General features: G+C 47.0%; 1 protein-coding gene across 10 annotated transcripts in view; it reads right to left on the bottom strand.

The window, feature by feature from the left end:
- Window positions 1-13,428, bottom strand: part of Ntrk2 (neurotrophic receptor tyrosine kinase 2) — a 331,243-nt gene extending 317,815 nt beyond the window's left edge. Inside the window, exons 1-2 of one of the 10 annotated variants that reach the window (XM_031359018.1) lie at window positions 13,139-13,428; window positions 11,078-11,631 (exon numbers count right to left, since the gene is read on the bottom strand). In XM_031359018.1, coding sequence (XP_031214878.1) covers window positions 11,078-11,289 — 212 coding nt within the window. In that variant the 5' untranslated portion in view covers window positions 11,290-11,631; window positions 13,139-13,428. Of the gene's footprint in view, window positions 1-11,077; window positions 11,632-12,001; window positions 12,363-12,488; window positions 12,610-13,138 lie in introns of those variants that run through there. The other 9 variants (XM_031359015.1, XM_031359022.1, XM_031359013.1 and 6 more) reach the window with 9 other exon arrangements.
- Window positions 13,429-17,764: the final 4,336 nt, after the last annotated feature.

Raw genomic sequence — 17,764 nt, 5'->3', positions numbered from 1 at the left:
GAGGAAAAATCCACTTTTCAGGAGGCGCCCATTCATACTGTTACATTGTTTGTAATGTTCAACACTGCTTTTAAAGGTGTGTTACCAATAAAAATCACATATAATAAATTTAATATAATGTATCACATATAATAAAATTAATGCATTTCAGAGAGAAAAATTAGGTAAAATCACCTAAAGAACTCAAGGGGTCTTGGGCTTTAACAAGAATGACTGTGTCAATGGAATTGGTGCTAGGCAGTGAAGGGGGGCTTCTGCCCAGAGGATCCAGGCCTGACCACGCCCAGAGGGAGGCGGAGCCTCCACCAAGCTTAGGTTGACGCTGCCCAACAGGCTAACTGTAGAAGTGCGTGCCCTGGTCTCTGAGCTCACTAAGCAAGCTGCCAGCCATAGTTTTTTCTTCTTTAGAGATCTGCTTGTATAGAAAGAGATTCTCATGCTGGTCTCCATGTTCTAGCCCATGCTGTTACTATGTGGACTCTTCATGTTACAACATAATGGCACCCAGGGAGAAGGGAAAAGAAGAGAGGGAAAGAGACCTTCATCTTTGAGTGTGGGAGCCCCAGAGTAATTATTAGCAGGACCCATAACAAAACTCAGCATTTCCAAAAGGCCAGTGCTCCTTCCTGATCATTCAGGCTCCAGGGATACATATGCCTAGCCTGGGTAAGGAGGCAGACATGCAAACTAAGGGGCGACCATGGTATTTAAGGAAAAGCTGACAATGATGATGGTTAAACTGTTCTTACTTAAGGTCTTATTTGAAACTTGTTTTCCTTCTCAGACTGTAAGCTCCCAAAGAAGAGGCAAGATCAGCATGTCTCATTTTACTTCAAGTACTTAACGCAGTGTCCCATGTAGACAGAACCCCATAAAAATTCAAGAAAGGAAGGATGGGTAAGGAGAGCTGAACAAAATGGATAGCAAAGCTAAAAGAAGTGAATATCTTTGTTCAAGAAAGGCTTGAGTAGTTGAATTGATATATGAATGACTACAGTCAATTAAAGAGAGAGTGGAATCCAGGTTTCTGGTCTGTGTTCCTACACAGGTTGTGGTGTCATCGTGAAGGAAGGGAAAACCATAGATGGGTCAGGAGCACTGGCCATGCATTAAGTTTGTAAGCACTGAGAGTGGTCCACTATTGTTTATCCAGACATGGGCCCAGTGATCATTCCCTGGAAGTTCCTGAGAACATGGATGAGATTTCATTAGCTCAAAGAGGGCAGCAGGTGCCATGCCTGAGCATGGAGTAGCATGCTCAAAAAAGAAGAGAAGCATTGGTGCTCAAAACTTCAAGGAAATCAATCTCCAATGGAGGAATGGAAGAAGAAAAATGACAAGAAAAACCCAAAAGCACACCTGGGATATGGACCATCGAGGGGCCCAAGGTGCTTCAAAGGAGGAAGTGGCGACAAAGCCAAGTTCTGCTGAGAAGTCCCCTAGATCAGGGAAGAGTGCCACAGGCTACAGTGATCTGTTAGGATGGAGTGCGGGGAGCAGGAAAGAGGGAGGAGCACGCATGGTAGGGAATGCAGCTCACTTCTGACAACTGGCTTTGGTAGGGCAGAGCTCTCAGCATTGTTAACTGTTCCACACTGTCCCCAGCAACACCTGTGGAGATTATTGGGCCCAAGTGAAAGGGTTCAATGAATAGAAAGGCAAGACATGACCATGTTGACATGACATCTTCCATCATCGCTGTCACAAAAGGCCAACCAAGAAGATGGGTGAGTTAGGAACCCTCCAGAGCCTCATCCACAAAAGCTGGCCAGGCGTGTGTCAACAATGTTATCCATAAACACACAGCAGTGAGTTTTGATTCAAAACCAACACTTAAGCTAGCTGGTATAAGTACTTCAAATGCAGATAGATAGTATGTGTGAAGAATCTTATCCCACCCCCCAACCCCAGGGAGGGATCTCAGTCCTCTTAGTGGGGAATCCACAGAAAGGACACTGCCCAGTATATCAGAGAGCTGACGTGAGAGCGGTGACTTAGAGAAATCTGCATGTCACCCATAGCACCGCAGCAGGCTCTGTTAAGAAAAAATAAATAAATATAAGAGCAGGAAGAAAGAAAGAAAGAAAGAAAGAAAGAAAGAAAGAAAGAAAGAAAGAAAGAAAGAGAGGGAGGAAGAGAGGAAGAAAAGAAAGAGGAAAAAGGAAGGAAGAAAGAAGGAAGGAAAGAAGGAAGGAAGGAAGGAAGGGAGGAAGGGAGGGAGGAAGGGAGGGAGGAAGGGAGGAAAGAAGAAAACACCATGCCATGGCCAGCTGACTAAAAGCAAAGGAACAAAGGAATCATTTAGGGGTTAGTGTCATCTAGGGCTCTACTTCTAGGTTCAACACTATAGCCAGTAAGGGCCAAATGTCCATTCAGAGCCTCAGGCCCAAGGTTGACTTAGACAAACCAGCAATTCCAGAGTGACCAGATGCCCTCACTTGCTGTGGTTGTTTCAACATGCCTTAGACATTGTTTTTGCTGCTGTAACAAAGTACTCGAGAGTGGGTTGACTTAGTTTGCAGTTCCCAAAGCCAACTCTCATGACAGCCATGCAGAACGGAAGTGGGAAGCACAGGGACACTGGCCCTCTTACAGCAACCCACCATCATGGTCATGAATACAGTTACTTGAGACCTAACTCTCCCCCAAACCAAACTGAGCACCTCTAGAAATACCTCAGGGCATTCGCAAAGTGTGACCCCCATGGTCCAGTCAGCTCACACTAGGTTTCACCTCTCCATTATACACATGGGGACTGAGCTTCCAGCACCAGGACTCTTGAGGTCAGACCTATGCAGTTTGTCAAGCTCAGACCATCTTCCTACAGAGCTCCTTTCACTCAGGTTTCACTCATGTGGGAGTTCCTTTACCTGTTGTCTGTGTGAACTTCACTCAGCCTCACTCAAAGGATGGTGGCTTAAACCCCAGGTCAGCTACCAGAAAGAGCGAAACCACCACGGCTCCTTCACAAGCTGTCAAGGCTTCACAGCTTCACAGCCAAAATATCTCTCTCTCTCTCTCTCTCTCTCTCTCTCTCTCTCTCTCTCTCTCTCTCTCTCTCTCTCTCGAAAATACCACAGAATAAGAAACTAAAAAGCCACAAAAGGAAAGACCAAAGCACCCAGGTGTGCCTGTCAGTTTGGACTGCTATAAAGGAAATTTGTGAAAATAAGTCATTTTTGCTCTCAGAAGTTTATCGTTCACAGTTTTGAAGGCTGGAAAGACAAAGATCAAGGTCCTAGCAGACGCAAGGTCTAATGGAGTCTATTTATCAGAGGGGGCACCTTCCGTGTCTGTCTTCACATTGTAGAAAGAAGCACTGAGCCAAGGGAGGGCTCCTTAAAGGGTGCTCATCCTAGGCATGAAGGGTCTGCCACCTCCTGGCACCATCGCTTTGAGGATTAAATGTCAACATGGGAATATGTGGGGGAGGGGAGGGAGGTGGATCAGGCTCAAACATCCAAGCCACAGAACAAGGAACACAAGCAAGACATCACAGAGCAGAGCTTCTGCGGCATCCTAGGGGACATCCTAGGACAGCTGTAGAGGGAGACTGGATCCCACTGAACAGAGTAACTGACTTCTTAGCTTGCTTGGGCTTGGCTCTTTGTTTGGCTGGTGCTGTGGGTGGGTAGGTGGGTGTTTCATTTGGTAGTTGGTTTGTTGGTGGGTCGGGTGGCTGGCTGGGTGGGCGGGTAGTTCCTCGGTGGGTTTTTGTGGTTGCAGAGGGTTAAGCCGGAGCCTTGAGCATTCGAGGTATGCCTTCTACCACCAGGCTACTTCTGCAAACTCAGTTTGTTTGTTTTGGAGAGAGGTGCTTGATTTTGTTTTATTTTTATTTTTTAATCATACCCTGCTAGAGAATTTAAAGGTCACCATGTCAAGTTCTCTTGCTCACACATAACAAATGAGTAAGGCAACCTCAGCGAAGAATGAAGAAATAGGGCCTGTGCACAGTGAGCCAGAGTGGCATTTGGCCACATAACAAGGGACTCTGGGACCCGTGAAGTAGAAAGAACCCACAGGACCAGGCTTAGGACGTCCTGGTCTTTTATTTATTTACTTACTTAATTAATTACTTTTTTGTATATGTGCATGCACATGCGTGTGTATGCATGTACACGTGTCTTAAGTTCAGAGGATAGAAACTTGCAGAAGACAGTTCTGTCCTTCCACCACTTAGGTCCTGAGGATTGAACTCAGGTCCTGAGACTTGGAGGAAAGCCACAGTAACTGTTTAGTCACTTTGCTCCCTCATCCTTGTTAAAAATGTTTTGGTTTGGGGTTGTTTTGTTTTGTTTTGTTTTTTCACCATATTTCACAAGTCATTTGAAAACTCAAATCCCAGCCTCTCTTGATTCAGAGCAATTTCCATGTGTGTTGAAAGCTGATAAAAGACTCAGAAGACAGACAGACATTGACAAACACTCCACTCTGAGCTGTCTCATCGGGTCCTGGGCAAGCAAGTGGCACAATGATTGAAATGAAATTAAAATAGTAACTTCAGACAGCTAGCCTTCCCTGGCCAGGAGAGTTTTCTAAGTCACCATGGTTCAACCTGAAGGATCACACGGAGTGGAGTTTGAGCAGAGATGTAATATATTCACAGTCACAGAGATCTACACAAATATCATTCCTGGGGTATATGGGTATGTATAAAGATTACGTGAAAGGCTGAAGTGTTAAAAATTAATTAGTCTTTATTTTAAATAGAAAAGGAACTCTAAATAGAGTGTAATTAATAGTTTCACTCCCTATAAGAAGATTAAAAATTACTAAATTCACCCAAATCATGTGTCTCTTGAGTACAAGAGACTGCAAGGGAGCCGAATGAAAGTGGGAGGGGTGGGAGGAGTGGGAGGGATGGGAGGGGTGGGAGGGGAAAGAACAGGATGAGACATCAGTCCACACACACACACACCCCCACCATGCACTAGGACTGAAAAGCAAACCCAGGCAACTGCAGTTAAGAAGCCTGAGGCCTAGGCGAGTTCCCAGTGCTCCATCCCTAACTAAGGCCTCCTTGACCAGATCTGGGCAGACAGGTGAGCCTGGCAGCCTCTCAACAACTGTCAAGGCCTCTTCTGCTTCAGGGTGAGGTTTTATACCTACGTAAGCAGACACCTAAAGTGCCCATCAGGTCCCTCTCAGGCAAAGAGTCCTGCCTCAGAAGTGTTCTTCTGTCACCAGGAGTCTCAGATTGTGAGGACACATGGGGTAGCTGTTAGGTGCACCCTAACTAAGGTTTGCTCACTGGCTCAGTCGCTGGCTCAGAAGCCGGGAAAGAATGACTAAGTGGTCTCAGGCCGTAGGTTTTTCATGGGCAATAGCAGACTTCATATAAAGGCTGTAGGCCCCGACTATGACATAGGCCTCTTCTGGCCTTGTTCTGTATGTATTCTCCAGGATCTGCTAGTCCGTCTGGTAGTGCTCATCTGTCCCAAAGTCATGAGGACGTTTCTTGGTAGACCAATTTTGTATAAGAACTGTGTGATGAAGAGGACTGTATATCCACATTTTTTAATTATTATTATCAACGCAAAAAGGCATGCCTTCCCATGTGAAGGTAAAGTCATTGCTTTGGAATCCATAATGGCCTGGGCTTCTTTGATTACACTGTCTCACACAGGGTGTGCTTACATGGAGCTAGCCCTCCTAAGCTTGTCTCCAAAACTTCTCTAGTAGTGGCCTGGAGTTAGACCTCAGTCTGAAGCCTAGAAACAGAGGAGAGGTCCCCAACAGAGAGGCCACAATGCTCACCTGCGTACAAGGAGATGGAACTCCTCATTCCTGCAGGACCTTGGGGACTTTACAGAGGCGAAAGGTAGCTGCAGGGCCCTTTCTCTTTCTAGGGTCTTGAATGGACCCTGTCCTTGTCACCCCCTCATTAGGACAGCACTGCCATACCAACAGCCTGGATAGTAGCCCACACTCTAAAAAGACATAGTTTGGGGGAAGTTGAGAGCAAAACACCATGGCTGTGCCACCCTTTAACACAGAAGGTTTCCAGAGATGCACTGCTGACTCTAAGCACCATGTACCCTCTTCTCTCCTCACTGCTGGTGCAAGGACCTCAGCCTCCACCCCAAGTGAAGCTTTGGAGAGCTGCAAAGCCAGGAGAAACTTGGGTGAGCCCCAGAACCAAAGGTCTTCACTTACATAAAGACAGAGTCCCGGGGGACCAGGTAACCAGGTGGTGATGTCTCAGGTGAGCTCCCAAAAGCCATGGCTCCCTGTTCCACTATGGACTGGCTTTGAAACACTTGAAGAAAGAACTCAGAGTCTGTGCGCTGCTTCTCTTTGGAGAGCTGTGATAACTTCAGGAATATTCATACACTCATCTCGAGATCAATATTTATGATTTCCCAACCTCTTGGACATTCCAGAGAGGAAAGTAAGTGGTGAGGGAATTCTGATGGGGTGGCAGGGGGATCGGGGGAGGGATGGTCTCTGCCTTTTTAATGGAGATTAAATGCAGCAGTCAAATGCAGGGCTAAAATTATCAGGTTGCTTCAGAGTTCAGATCTCTGCCAGTTGGGATAGCAGGGTGAGATTTGTATTTTAAAATAGCTTGACAAAGTAGATTATGAATAATGACCAGGCAGCTATTAGTAATCTGTGAGTCTAGGCTCTTGGTGTTATCTGCCTATCTCTCTATCTACCTATCTATCAATAATCTATCTATCTCTCTTTCTCTTTCTCACACTCTCTCTTCCAGATATACACACATACACACCAAACCAAAAAAAAAAAAAAAAAAATTCTGCCATCTATAAATAATCTCTCTTCCTGAACCCCCTTACTGATTTGTAGGAATCTAGCAAGAGACCCTACATACTAATGTTGTTCAACGGGATGTCAGGTACAGTGCCATATTCTCCCTCATGGTTTGAACCTATAAGAAGCATTCTAGAGACACAGAAGAGCCAACTTATGAGAATGATGCCAGTGTATGGAATCCAATAATGGCTTGATAATGTTTATCCCCCTTATAGATGTGTTCAGACCTGAGAAACTGATTTACCACTTAATGCAAAAAGAATTAATATGACAAAAAATTATTTTCCCTTCCCCAGCTAAACAAAAACTCAAGATTTTATATTTCAATGACCTAGATATAGTCAGAGATCATACGGACAGTCCCTAAGGGGAAAGAGATCTCGACCTTCGGCTGCTCAGCCAGCTCTTCATCTTAGCAAATGTCTTTACCAGGGAATATTGAAAGAGATACAACAAAAGGTTTATGGGAGAGAAAGAGCAAATGGCCTTAAACAGACCCTCGCTCAGCACGGGGGAGCTATGACCACGGGGCTTCAACCTCCCACAGCTTGCCTGTAACAACACATAACCGGCTCTTCTCTTAACTCTAAGCACTCTGAATTCCCTTAAGGAAGTATCACTTTTCAGAGAAGAAGAAAATCAAACACATTTTCCTGTACATTCAATGATGAGCGGTGGGAGAGAGTAGGGTCAGAAGGGTCACTGGGCTTTGTCATTGTCTTACCCAGTGCAAACAAAATGAGATTAAAGGTATGGATTCAAAAAAAAAAAAAAAAAGACTCCAAATGGTGGTGCTGAGCCGCGGTCTGGTCATACCTCCTCTGTGTGGACAGAGAGATTTCACCTGCAGTTTGCAAGTTGTATTAGATAACGAATAACACTGCATTTATTGATAAACCCAGTGTGACTGATGCAGACATGCTCAAGATAAAATGCATGGCTCTTAAGTGCAGAAAAAGTCTGCAACCCAGAGTTCTAGACTCACACCAGTGGAGGAGCCTCAGAGCGAAGATCATACTGATGCCCTTGGCAGAGTCTTCGCAAGTACTGGGATGTTTTAAACACAATTAATCGCAATAGCAAGGCTTATGAAGGTGCCGGGGCCAAAATCAATGTATTAATGGCAAAGCATTACTGCGCTTAACCAGCCAATAATAAAATGCACATAGACACTCTGGCAGCAGAAGCTGTGGGTTCTATTTGTGTTGTGCTAAGAGAAATAAATATTAGACTTGGTTCCAAACATTGCCCCCAATTCAGAGAATACCACCCAGGACGTTCAGAAAGAGATCCTTACTTGTCTTTATAAACACAGGCAATATTAGAGAGCACGGGTTCCACAGTGTGCATTAACAGATGCTGTAGACACGAACATTGGGAAAGCCTACCATGGGAAACTTATTTTAACCATAGGTTAAGACAGTAAACTCATCTTAAGTATGTCTTTTACCTACCACGTGGGTGAGACTAGACACCTTGGTATTTGGCACAATGGGGGGTTAAATGGCCATAATCCCAATAGTACTGCACTTGCATGTGACATTGGTACTGTTTTAAAGATTAACTTGGCACTATTGTAGTCTTAACTGTTGACGAACATCAGTAGGTGCCACTCTGCAAGGAGATGCGGAAGCATTCATTTCTGACCATCACACAGAGAAATCCAGATTAGCTGAGGCGATAAATAATGTACAACAGATACTGTGACACACATTTCTAATTAATAAAATAAGTTCAAACAATGACTCTGACATGTTAAGTTGATTTCAACTTCGCATAAGCAGAGCATCCTACCTGTTAGCTAAACTATGTATATAGTCTCAAAATATTCGAACATTTGTCTCTGTGAACCCTAAGGGACATACCAGAGTTGAAAACACAGGTACTCAAAGATACATTATCTTTCAGTGTGAATAGTCCGCCGTTGCTTTAGCAAGTTCTGAGTGTAGATTACAGACATCGCCCGGTGTGCCAAGGCCAGAGGCATGTATCTTCAGGGATACATAAAGAAACTAAATTGCTAGCCCAGAATACATTAAGAATAGCACTGGACCAAATAACAAAGTTTGTAAAATGTGTCCTTTGGCTCCAGCTATAGCTCGTAGCCAAGAGCCAAGTTGTTCCAACAAATATTAGCACGTACGAAAAGGGGCACAGATGGTATCCTATATGGCTGAGGGCGAAACTCTCTCAACTATTGATATTATTTTGAGTTCAAAATAATTGGTGCGTTCCAAAGATACATTGCAATACAAGTCACAGATAGGCTCAGATGGCACCGGGAGGCTAAGGAGACAGAAATACCTTCTTCCAGACCCTGCCTCCCCCTAGCCTGATGGATATTCCCAACCTACTCCTGCATCCTGGACACTCAGACACATGCAGTTCTCAGGTCCCTCAATACCAGTGGATTTCCAAATAAAACCAGAGTAGGAACTGGAGCATCAGAATAGACTGTGTGTGTGTGTGTGTGTGTGTGTGTGTGTGTGTGTGTGTGTGTGTACATATATATGATATATATGGTAACAACATCTGCAAGAAACCCATAATGCGCTCTGCCCAAACTGTCAGTTTCTGCATCAGGCAGAAGGCCCTGGAACCTCGGTAACACTGCTTTTGGATTTAGAGACGCTTTCTTCTTTTCAGCTGACCTTAGAACCTTAAAGTAAAAAAACAACTGAAGTGAGAACCAAGGCTGCGTCTCGTTTCTCTCTTCATTCTGTGTCTATCATTGAATTTTTTAAAAAAAAAGCTGCTGTATCTAGCCGTGTCAATGCACCTTCCAGGTCTCCAGCCACCAAAGGCTCTGAGTTCGTCCACCAGGCCCCTCCATCTGACTGACATCACCTTCTGAGAAAGGCCCCAGACTCTTTGGATAAACCCAGGCCTGGACAGGCACATACCCACCCTACCCTTCCCCCTGGGCTGCTGAGCTACTTGTCAAAGACTGGGAAGCTGGCACCCTGGACTCTGCTGTTCAAGGCCGGATTGGCTCAGCTACAGCAGGCCTGCATGCTCCACCTTGCTCTGCCGGTCTGTTCTTTCCTTCCACCCGAGGCTATAGCATAGCCATCAGTAGCAGAACGACAAGATTAGGACTCCTGCTTACATTTAAAAACCAAAACAGGTTATCTTGACGCCTTTGGCATTGGCAGCTGCATTGGCAAAAAAAAAAAAAACCACCGTTTGTACACTGGGGGAGGGGGTGCATGCGCACTCGCCAACCGGAAGGCCACAGCCCAAGCCCTACTTTCAAGGCTGCCTCTCTCAGTCTCAATCACCCAGGAAACTTAGCTTTATAATCCTCTCCATAGAGGAATAAAACCTTCTGTTCGTGAGACATAAAATGGCAAGATTGCTGGGAAGGGACAATGGCAGTATGTCCAACACAGGTGACCTAGAGAGGACGGTTGAGTTCCTGCTTGGCAGTGTATTCGGGTATTCGTCACAAGACATCCAACAGGGAGAGAAGAAACACAATCCTGTCTCTCCACCAAGCTGGGACAAGCTGTAACCTTTCTAGGGACATGAAGGTCCAGGGCTAACACTGCCATCCGTCAGTGTGCACATGGCTAGCCATCTAGCTTAGTCCTGAGGAATTTTTCAATGGGCAATTAAGATTTATAATCCAAATGGTCTCAAAATCGTATCTCTGAGAAATCAGGTCCAAATTAAATCAGCCCAGGCTTTTAGCCCTTCCCTTGATCACATTTTCTCTTTTGAGTGAGTGCTTTTCGACACTCAGAACTTCTCCTCTTACAGGGCATCCTCAAAGCATCTCTGGCTGCAATCTCCGAAGCAAAATCCAATAGATGAGATGAAAAAGGGGAGACAGGACCAGTCAACTCCAAACCTCAGGAAAAGACCCTTGCTTCCTCCAAACAATTCTCGAAAACAAACGATTTTAACCCCATTTCTGGTTAATATTACTGGAACTTCTCCCACCACACACACACACACAGTATTTTACCAAACAAAAATGTTCCAGTACAATTATCATCTACCGAAAGCCCAAAACACACCCATCAGAACTTTGAAATGAAAATACACGCGGGATTCTTTCCCAGGAACATAATGTATATGCATTTATGATTATATGTCTATCTATATGAAATTTTTAGAGTCCCACTCTTCATCAACTGGCATCCGTAAGCCAGTGAAACAGACAGAGAAGTGACAGGTACTCCATCTCTCTGGTCTCTGACTTCTTGCTGTGTTTGGGGCAGCATCTGTCCTAAACATACACCTGCTTGAGCGCTGGGGTGGGGAACAGGAGAAAAAAGTAAAAGGAACTCACATTTCGGTGATGTTCTCAGGGTCAACGCTGTTAGGTTCCAACCTCGGGAATGCCACGATGCCAGGAGAAGGTTCAGTACACCAAATCCTAGTGGAACTGCATTTGCAGGACACGGGGCAGGCGAGAGAGGCCCTCCAGAATACCAAGACCAGCAAGCATAAGCCCCAGAGCCGCGCCATGGCGGGTCCATGCCACCTCGGCCAGGGCGACATCCCGAGCTGCCAGTGCCAGTCAGTCGGAGTGCGTGTCCCTACGCTGAGCCAGGCGTCCCCCGCCGGAGGGGGGAGGCCTTCCCTGAGCCCTCTTGCTGCTTGGTGCTGGTGGCCTCCCGCGGAGTGGTGCGTACCAGAGGCTGAGCGGTCGGTGCTGGGCTGAGCAGGTTGGCGCTGACCAAATTGTTCACAGTGGCTGGGACATCGCGGGCTGCTGCTCCGAGCCACAAGGCGGCTGCATGATTCTATACGCCAGGCACCACTCGGTGGATCTCTCTGGACTCTTTGGGTCGCAGAACCGCTAAACCGGCACGGATATCGATATCGGTGCGCACCTCAGGGCTGAGGACAAACAGACATGGATGAGACTAAGCGTAGACCTTACACACCACCAACTGGGACACCCTCCGCGCTCTCCTCACCCTGAACCCCAGCCTGGAGAATGAATGTCTGAGTGCCCAGCTCCCGCCCCGCCATCAACTTGCCCCTCAGTGGCCCCCCAGTGTGCCCGCCCTCCCTTCAAGCCTGAGGCCGAGGCGTGAGAAGTCGGGAACGGATCTTTGAGAGCAGATTCCATGGCACGGGCCAAGCCAAGGACCCTCCAAAGAGGCTGCTGCGGCGGCGATGGGGCCCCAATGATGCTGCAGAATCCTCCCCGGCCGCTGGGCGCGGGGGGAGAGGGGAGGTGGGCAGGTGGCGCGGCACATCCCACCTGGGGAGCAACTGCAGTAGCAGGACAGTGCCAGCCCAGGCCACCAGGACTGTCCGCGCGGCTCCCCCGGCCTCCCGTAGCAAGCGCAGGGAGCAGAGCTGAAGCAGCAGCAGCAGCTGAAGCAGCGACTGGGCTCTAACCGGCGGCCGCCGCCGCCTCTGCTACTGCTGGCGAAGTGACGTGAGGGCTGACGCAGAGCAGGGGCAGAAACTCCAGAAAATTAGTATGAAATCCAAAAACACACACGCTCACACACACGCGCGCGCACACGCACACGCATAGCATAGCACCCTCCAGACAAAAGCAAGGCGGAGGGGAGGGAATCTGGGGGCGAGCGGGGAGGAGGAGGCTTGGTGCCAGCGGCCAGGCGCAGACAGCAGCATGTGGGAGTTCTCACTCGCGCGCACGCACACACCTTGGCGGGGTAGCTTGTGCGGGTGTGCATGTGTGCGCGTGTGCGTGTGTGTGCCCCTTTAGACCCCTGTACCTCTGAAATGCAGCGATGCTTCCTTTTGGTCCCTAATTCTTACATCTCTTCCACACCGCAATACAGGCTAGCTCCCCCTTTTTGAAATGGAAGCCCTGTTGGGTCAGGCTCTGAAAAAATGCTCTGATTCTTATTGTAGAAATCCTCCCTTTTCCTTTCCCTCTCCCTCTCCCTCCCTCCTGCGTTCTCCTTGCCCACCATGCTCATAGGGGGAAAGCGAGCTATTTCCAAAATATAGGGAAGACAAGCTACACCCCGTACAAAAATAAATATATAACGCTGTGCATTAGTAACCAAGAACCATTGCCTGTTCCGGACTACCTATTTAGGGGTGGATGGTTCCAAAGCTCTCTTGATGGGCTTTCTGCCAAGAGTGAGGAGCCTGCAGACACAAGTGTAGCTCTGATGGGTCTTTCTCCTGCCTTTTGCGCCATAGGGAGAGCCCTGCGTGGGAAGGGAGCGCGCCGGTCGCGCAGTGGCTTCCCTAAATGCTTTGCACCGACCCTGGCCTGTGGAATGGATGGCTCCGCGTCATCTTCTCTTATTCCTGAACCTGGCAGGATGCAGCCATTTGAGGATCACAGCTTCACTCCCCACGACACCCACCCTCACGCGGAGCACCCAGGCCCCTGTCCCCTGCCCTGCCGTACCTTGCGCGTGTTCGTGTGCGCGCGCGCATGTGCGCCAACGCGTACCCTGCACCCGCGCTGCCCGAGGCAGGATGTGCTTCCAGCTACCGAGAGGCCGGGCTCCGACAGCGCCCTAGAGTCTCAGTGGGGACACGTGAGATGATTCAGGAGGGTCGAGTGACAAACCTTAACTGCTGTGCGGATGCAGTTAAATGGTCGCTGCGGGCCGTTCGCGAGCCTGGTCTGAGCCTCCTCTCACCATTCGTGGCCGCGACCGCCCGCATATCCGCAGTCATTTAAAAGGGAATCTGGTAGCTGCGCCGCAGTGCCTGACACTTCCGAGGGCTCTGGTGCCCCCGCGCGGGGAGAAGAGACCCAGCACGCTCCCGTACATAGGGCCATTGCCACCATCGTATCAGGAACTGCGCTACCAGCGCACTGCAGCTCCAGATGCGCAACCGCTGCGCTGTGTGCACCTTGCTGCCCAGGCAGTGCACCTCTCGCCAGATCCCTACAATCTCCTGCCTCGGAAGTCCTCCACGCATCACAAGACTATGGCGCTGGAATCCAATTTAAGACAGAAGAATGGTCACCCAACTGCCCTCAAAGGCCAGAAATGAGGAGGATGATGTCAGGGTAAATGTTTGGGTCTCCGCACAGTCTTAAAGATCACTAAGAAATAAAATCCAGATAGCTGGGTTTTCATACAGATGCCACGCACCGAGGACAGAAATAAAACCTGACACTCAAACACCCAGCTGAGTCCTGGAGCAGAAAACAGCAGGTCACCTCACCCCTTCCCTAAGCCCTGATATACCTTGGGGGTTGGACCACCAAAGCTTCTGGAACTCCTCCGTTCTGCCTACCACCTTTGCTGCTGTGTGTGGCAAGGCACAGAACCAAAAGCTAAAACGTCTTTGTCCAGGAGACACAGTGAATATCCAATAAGGTGCCAATGTCCTTTTAGGGAAACTTTTCTGGACACACACACACACCTTATTGTGTATGTGTGTGGGCTACCAAACCAAGGGTATCAGAGGACGAGTTGTGAGAGCTGTATTGTGAAATACAATAATTTGAAGCATGCCTCACCTAATCTCTACCACGACCAGCTCTCTGTGTCCCCCTCCCAACACATGTGTCCTGGTGAGATCAGACCAAGTGTCTACTCACTGAGCCATCTCTCCTTCCATTTGCCAGTGTCTTTTGTAGGAAAACCGCTAGGAGCACTGACGGGGAAGGGAGGAGTAATTACTGCTCCCACCTCACTCCCATGCACGCATGCACGCCCCAGTCTCTTGCCTACTCTCACTCCATTTTTTTTTTTTCTCAGAATTTCTATGATGGTGGCTGCAGTATTGATGTGACATCCAAGACTGGCAGGGTTTGTGTGGTTTATAGACAGGAAAGGTCTAATGAATGCTGGAATATTTGCAGAATTTGTGGAATGGGTACATGCTACTGTTATGTGTCACTTCGGTTAGGATGGGTCACCCACCTCCTGCTCCCCATTCCTTGTCTTGGTCCATACTGTTTTGTCTTTTAAACTGATTGTTTATGGAAGCTGTGGAGAGGTAGGAATGATTATCAACTGTGTTTATCAAACTTGCTCCAGATCACAGTAGGCATGCTTAAATATGTATCCAATGGCCAATGCAATCCTGTGAAACATGCCTCACCTAATCTCTACCACTCCCAGCTCTCTGTGTAAACTTTCCTGGACATAGCTCCTCTTGTCCTGCAATCCTGTTCTCCGAGTTCCCACATTCCTTCTCTGCTTCCTCTAATAACCAGATAAGTCCTTCATTGGGCCAGGCAGGGCCTTTCTCTCATTCACAATGGTAATGTCATGGACACATGGATAACTGATAATACTCTCTTAGCTTATAAATTTGAAGATCTATGTCAATTTGGGGACCAGAAAGCTGTTATACAGAGACCATTCCAGGGACCCCACAGACCTTGACTTTTGAGAATGTGATAAGCATTTTATGGGAATTATGTGAAGTGGCAATTGTGTCCCCCCCAGATCCCTTCAATGCAGAAAGAGATTGCTGTAGATCCTGCCTACACTGAACCATGGCATAGTAATACAGCATCTCTTAAGACCTCATGCCCATGAACCAGAGCAGGAAATGCCAGGTGCCTCACAGCTCAGTGTACACACTCGAAAATGATGTGACTTTCTATGTGACTACACACACACACACACACACACACACACACACACACAGACACCTTACCCTCGATATATGAAAAATTACATTTAAAATTAAAACACATTAAATTTTCTGTCATTTTGTCTTATAATGTTTATAATCTAATAAATTGATTCTCACATCAAATACTAGGTTGTAAAAACGTCACAAAACTCCACTAACTTTTGCTTCTGACTGAGGATCTGTCTCTCAACCAAACAACTAACAATACATAGGAAAGAGCTGGGAGGGGTTTTGTTTGTTTGTTTTTGTTTTGTTTTGTTTAGCAAATGGGCATCAGACAACAAATGAGGACTGTGGCAGAGTCGAGGGAAGTCAAGGCGAGCAGAGCGCTCTCCCAACAGGAGAGTGTATACAAAGTTAAGACCGCTCAGTCTTGATTAGCATATTCAGAGGTGAAACCGCCTGTAGGGGGGCTGGGCGTGGGGGGGATGGTAAAAGCCCTGCGCAGATGCGAAGGAACTATGTCAATCCCTGCTCCTCGGACAAAAAGGAACTATGTCAATCCTTGCGCAGACACAAGGCATCTATGCCACTGAAAAGAATCAAAAGTAAAAAGTGAAATCATAGCACATCAGAATTTGTAGGGAGCCACTGACCCAGCCGTTAGGAAGAATGCTATAACACTATACCCTAATACTGGAAAAGAACAAATGTCCCTAGTCGGTGACATTGACTTTGAGCTTTGGAACCAGTCAAAGAACAAATTATCACAAAGTAATCCAAAGAGATGGAATAATGGACACTGGAATGAAAAAAAAATAATAATAAAGCAAAACACGTAAAAAAGCAGCAGCAGAAAAACAAGAATCAGGATCTTGCTCTTTAAGATGAGTAACATTGATAGACATCTGTTTGGGCCAATCAGGAAAGAAAGAAAGAAGGCCCTGGGGGGAGGGCTGTTGAGATGGTTACTTCCCAACATCCACAGAGTCACTCACTACCATCGGCAACCCGGTGCCAGGGCTTCTGATGCCCTCTTCTGGCTGCCTGAGGCATTACATGTGCATGGTGCATATGCACTCATGCAGGCAAATACACACACGCACACACACACAAAGTGAAAATAATTTTTTAAAAGCGAGAGAAACAAAAAAATGAATGCAACGACAACTCCCAGATGATTTATAAATATTAACAAAACCATATAGTATATTGTGAACAATAACCACACACACACACACACACACACACACACACAAAACTGATGACATGAATAACCTTCTCTATACAGGACAGATAACCTGAGTAGTCCTAGATCTTACGCAGATATTTAGTTCATCTTCTTTTTTCAGTTCATCTTCCTACTTGGGTCTGGAGAGATGCTCAGTGAATAAGGATGCATGCTCTGCAAGCATGAGTGCGTGAGTTCAAATCCCAGAACCTACGTAAATGGCTGTGCATAACTACAACCCCAGAACTAGTGGAAACACACAGACCTGAAGAGCCCATCATCCAACTTAGACAAGAAGGCAAGCTTCCTGCTCAATGAAGATTGTTTCAAGGCAATAATTCACAGAGTGACAGAGAAATATACCCAGCATCTCTGGTTTTGCATATGTGCACAGCTGCACACCCACATGCATGCACCACCATCACCTCACTGCACATGCATGCACACATGCGTGCACACACACACACACACACACACACACACATCTTCCAACATAGAAAGTTCTAGGCCCAGATAACTTCACTAATTCTAGAAAACATGGCAAATGATATCAAAACTACCCACATTCTTCTAGAATATAGAGAGGAACACTTTCCAGTGAATTCTATTAACTCGGCGTGGATGTTGTCTCGGGATTTGTATTACCATGAAAAGACACCATGACCAAGGTTCTTATAAGGACAACATTTAATTGGGGCTGGCTTACAGATTCAGAGGTTCAGTCCATTATCATCATAACAGGAAGCATGGTAGCATCCAGAAGCTGAGAGTTCTCCATCTTCATCCGAAGGAAGTCAGGAGCAGAATGACTTCCAGGAAGCAAGGAGGAGGGTCAAGAAGCCCACCTCCACAGTGACACACTTCCTCCAACAAAGCCGCACCTACTCCAACAAGGCCACTCCCTGGGTTAAGCATATTCAAACCACCCCAAATGTGGTCTGCAAACCTCAAGGGTTGTATTGACTCTCGTCCTAGCCAAGACACCCTAAGCATTCACCTTTCTCATGCTTTGTCACCTTGCTAGTATATCTCGTTATTTTGGTCTTCTTAATTAAAGCCATTCCAGCTGAGGCAAGATAGTGTCTCATTGGCTTCTAATTGCTGTGACAAAGTGCCATGACCAATAAAGCTTATAAAAAATGTTAGATTTAAGGCTTCTGGTTCCAGAGGGTTAGAGTCCGTGGTTCCCATAGCAGAGAGCATGGCAGCAGGCAGGCAGGCAGACAGGCAGACAGGCAGGCAGGCAGACAGGCA

The sequence above is a fragment of the Mastomys coucha genome, unplaced genomic scaffold, assembly GCF_008632895.1.
Source record: "Mastomys coucha isolate ucsf_1 unplaced genomic scaffold, UCSF_Mcou_1 pScaffold7, whole genome shotgun sequence".
In the NCBI taxonomy this organism is placed as follows: Eukaryota; Metazoa; Chordata; class Mammalia; order Rodentia; family Muridae; genus Mastomys; species Mastomys coucha.
Note: the sequence above shows the minus strand (reverse complement) of the source record. Positions and strands in the feature narration are given on the sequence as shown.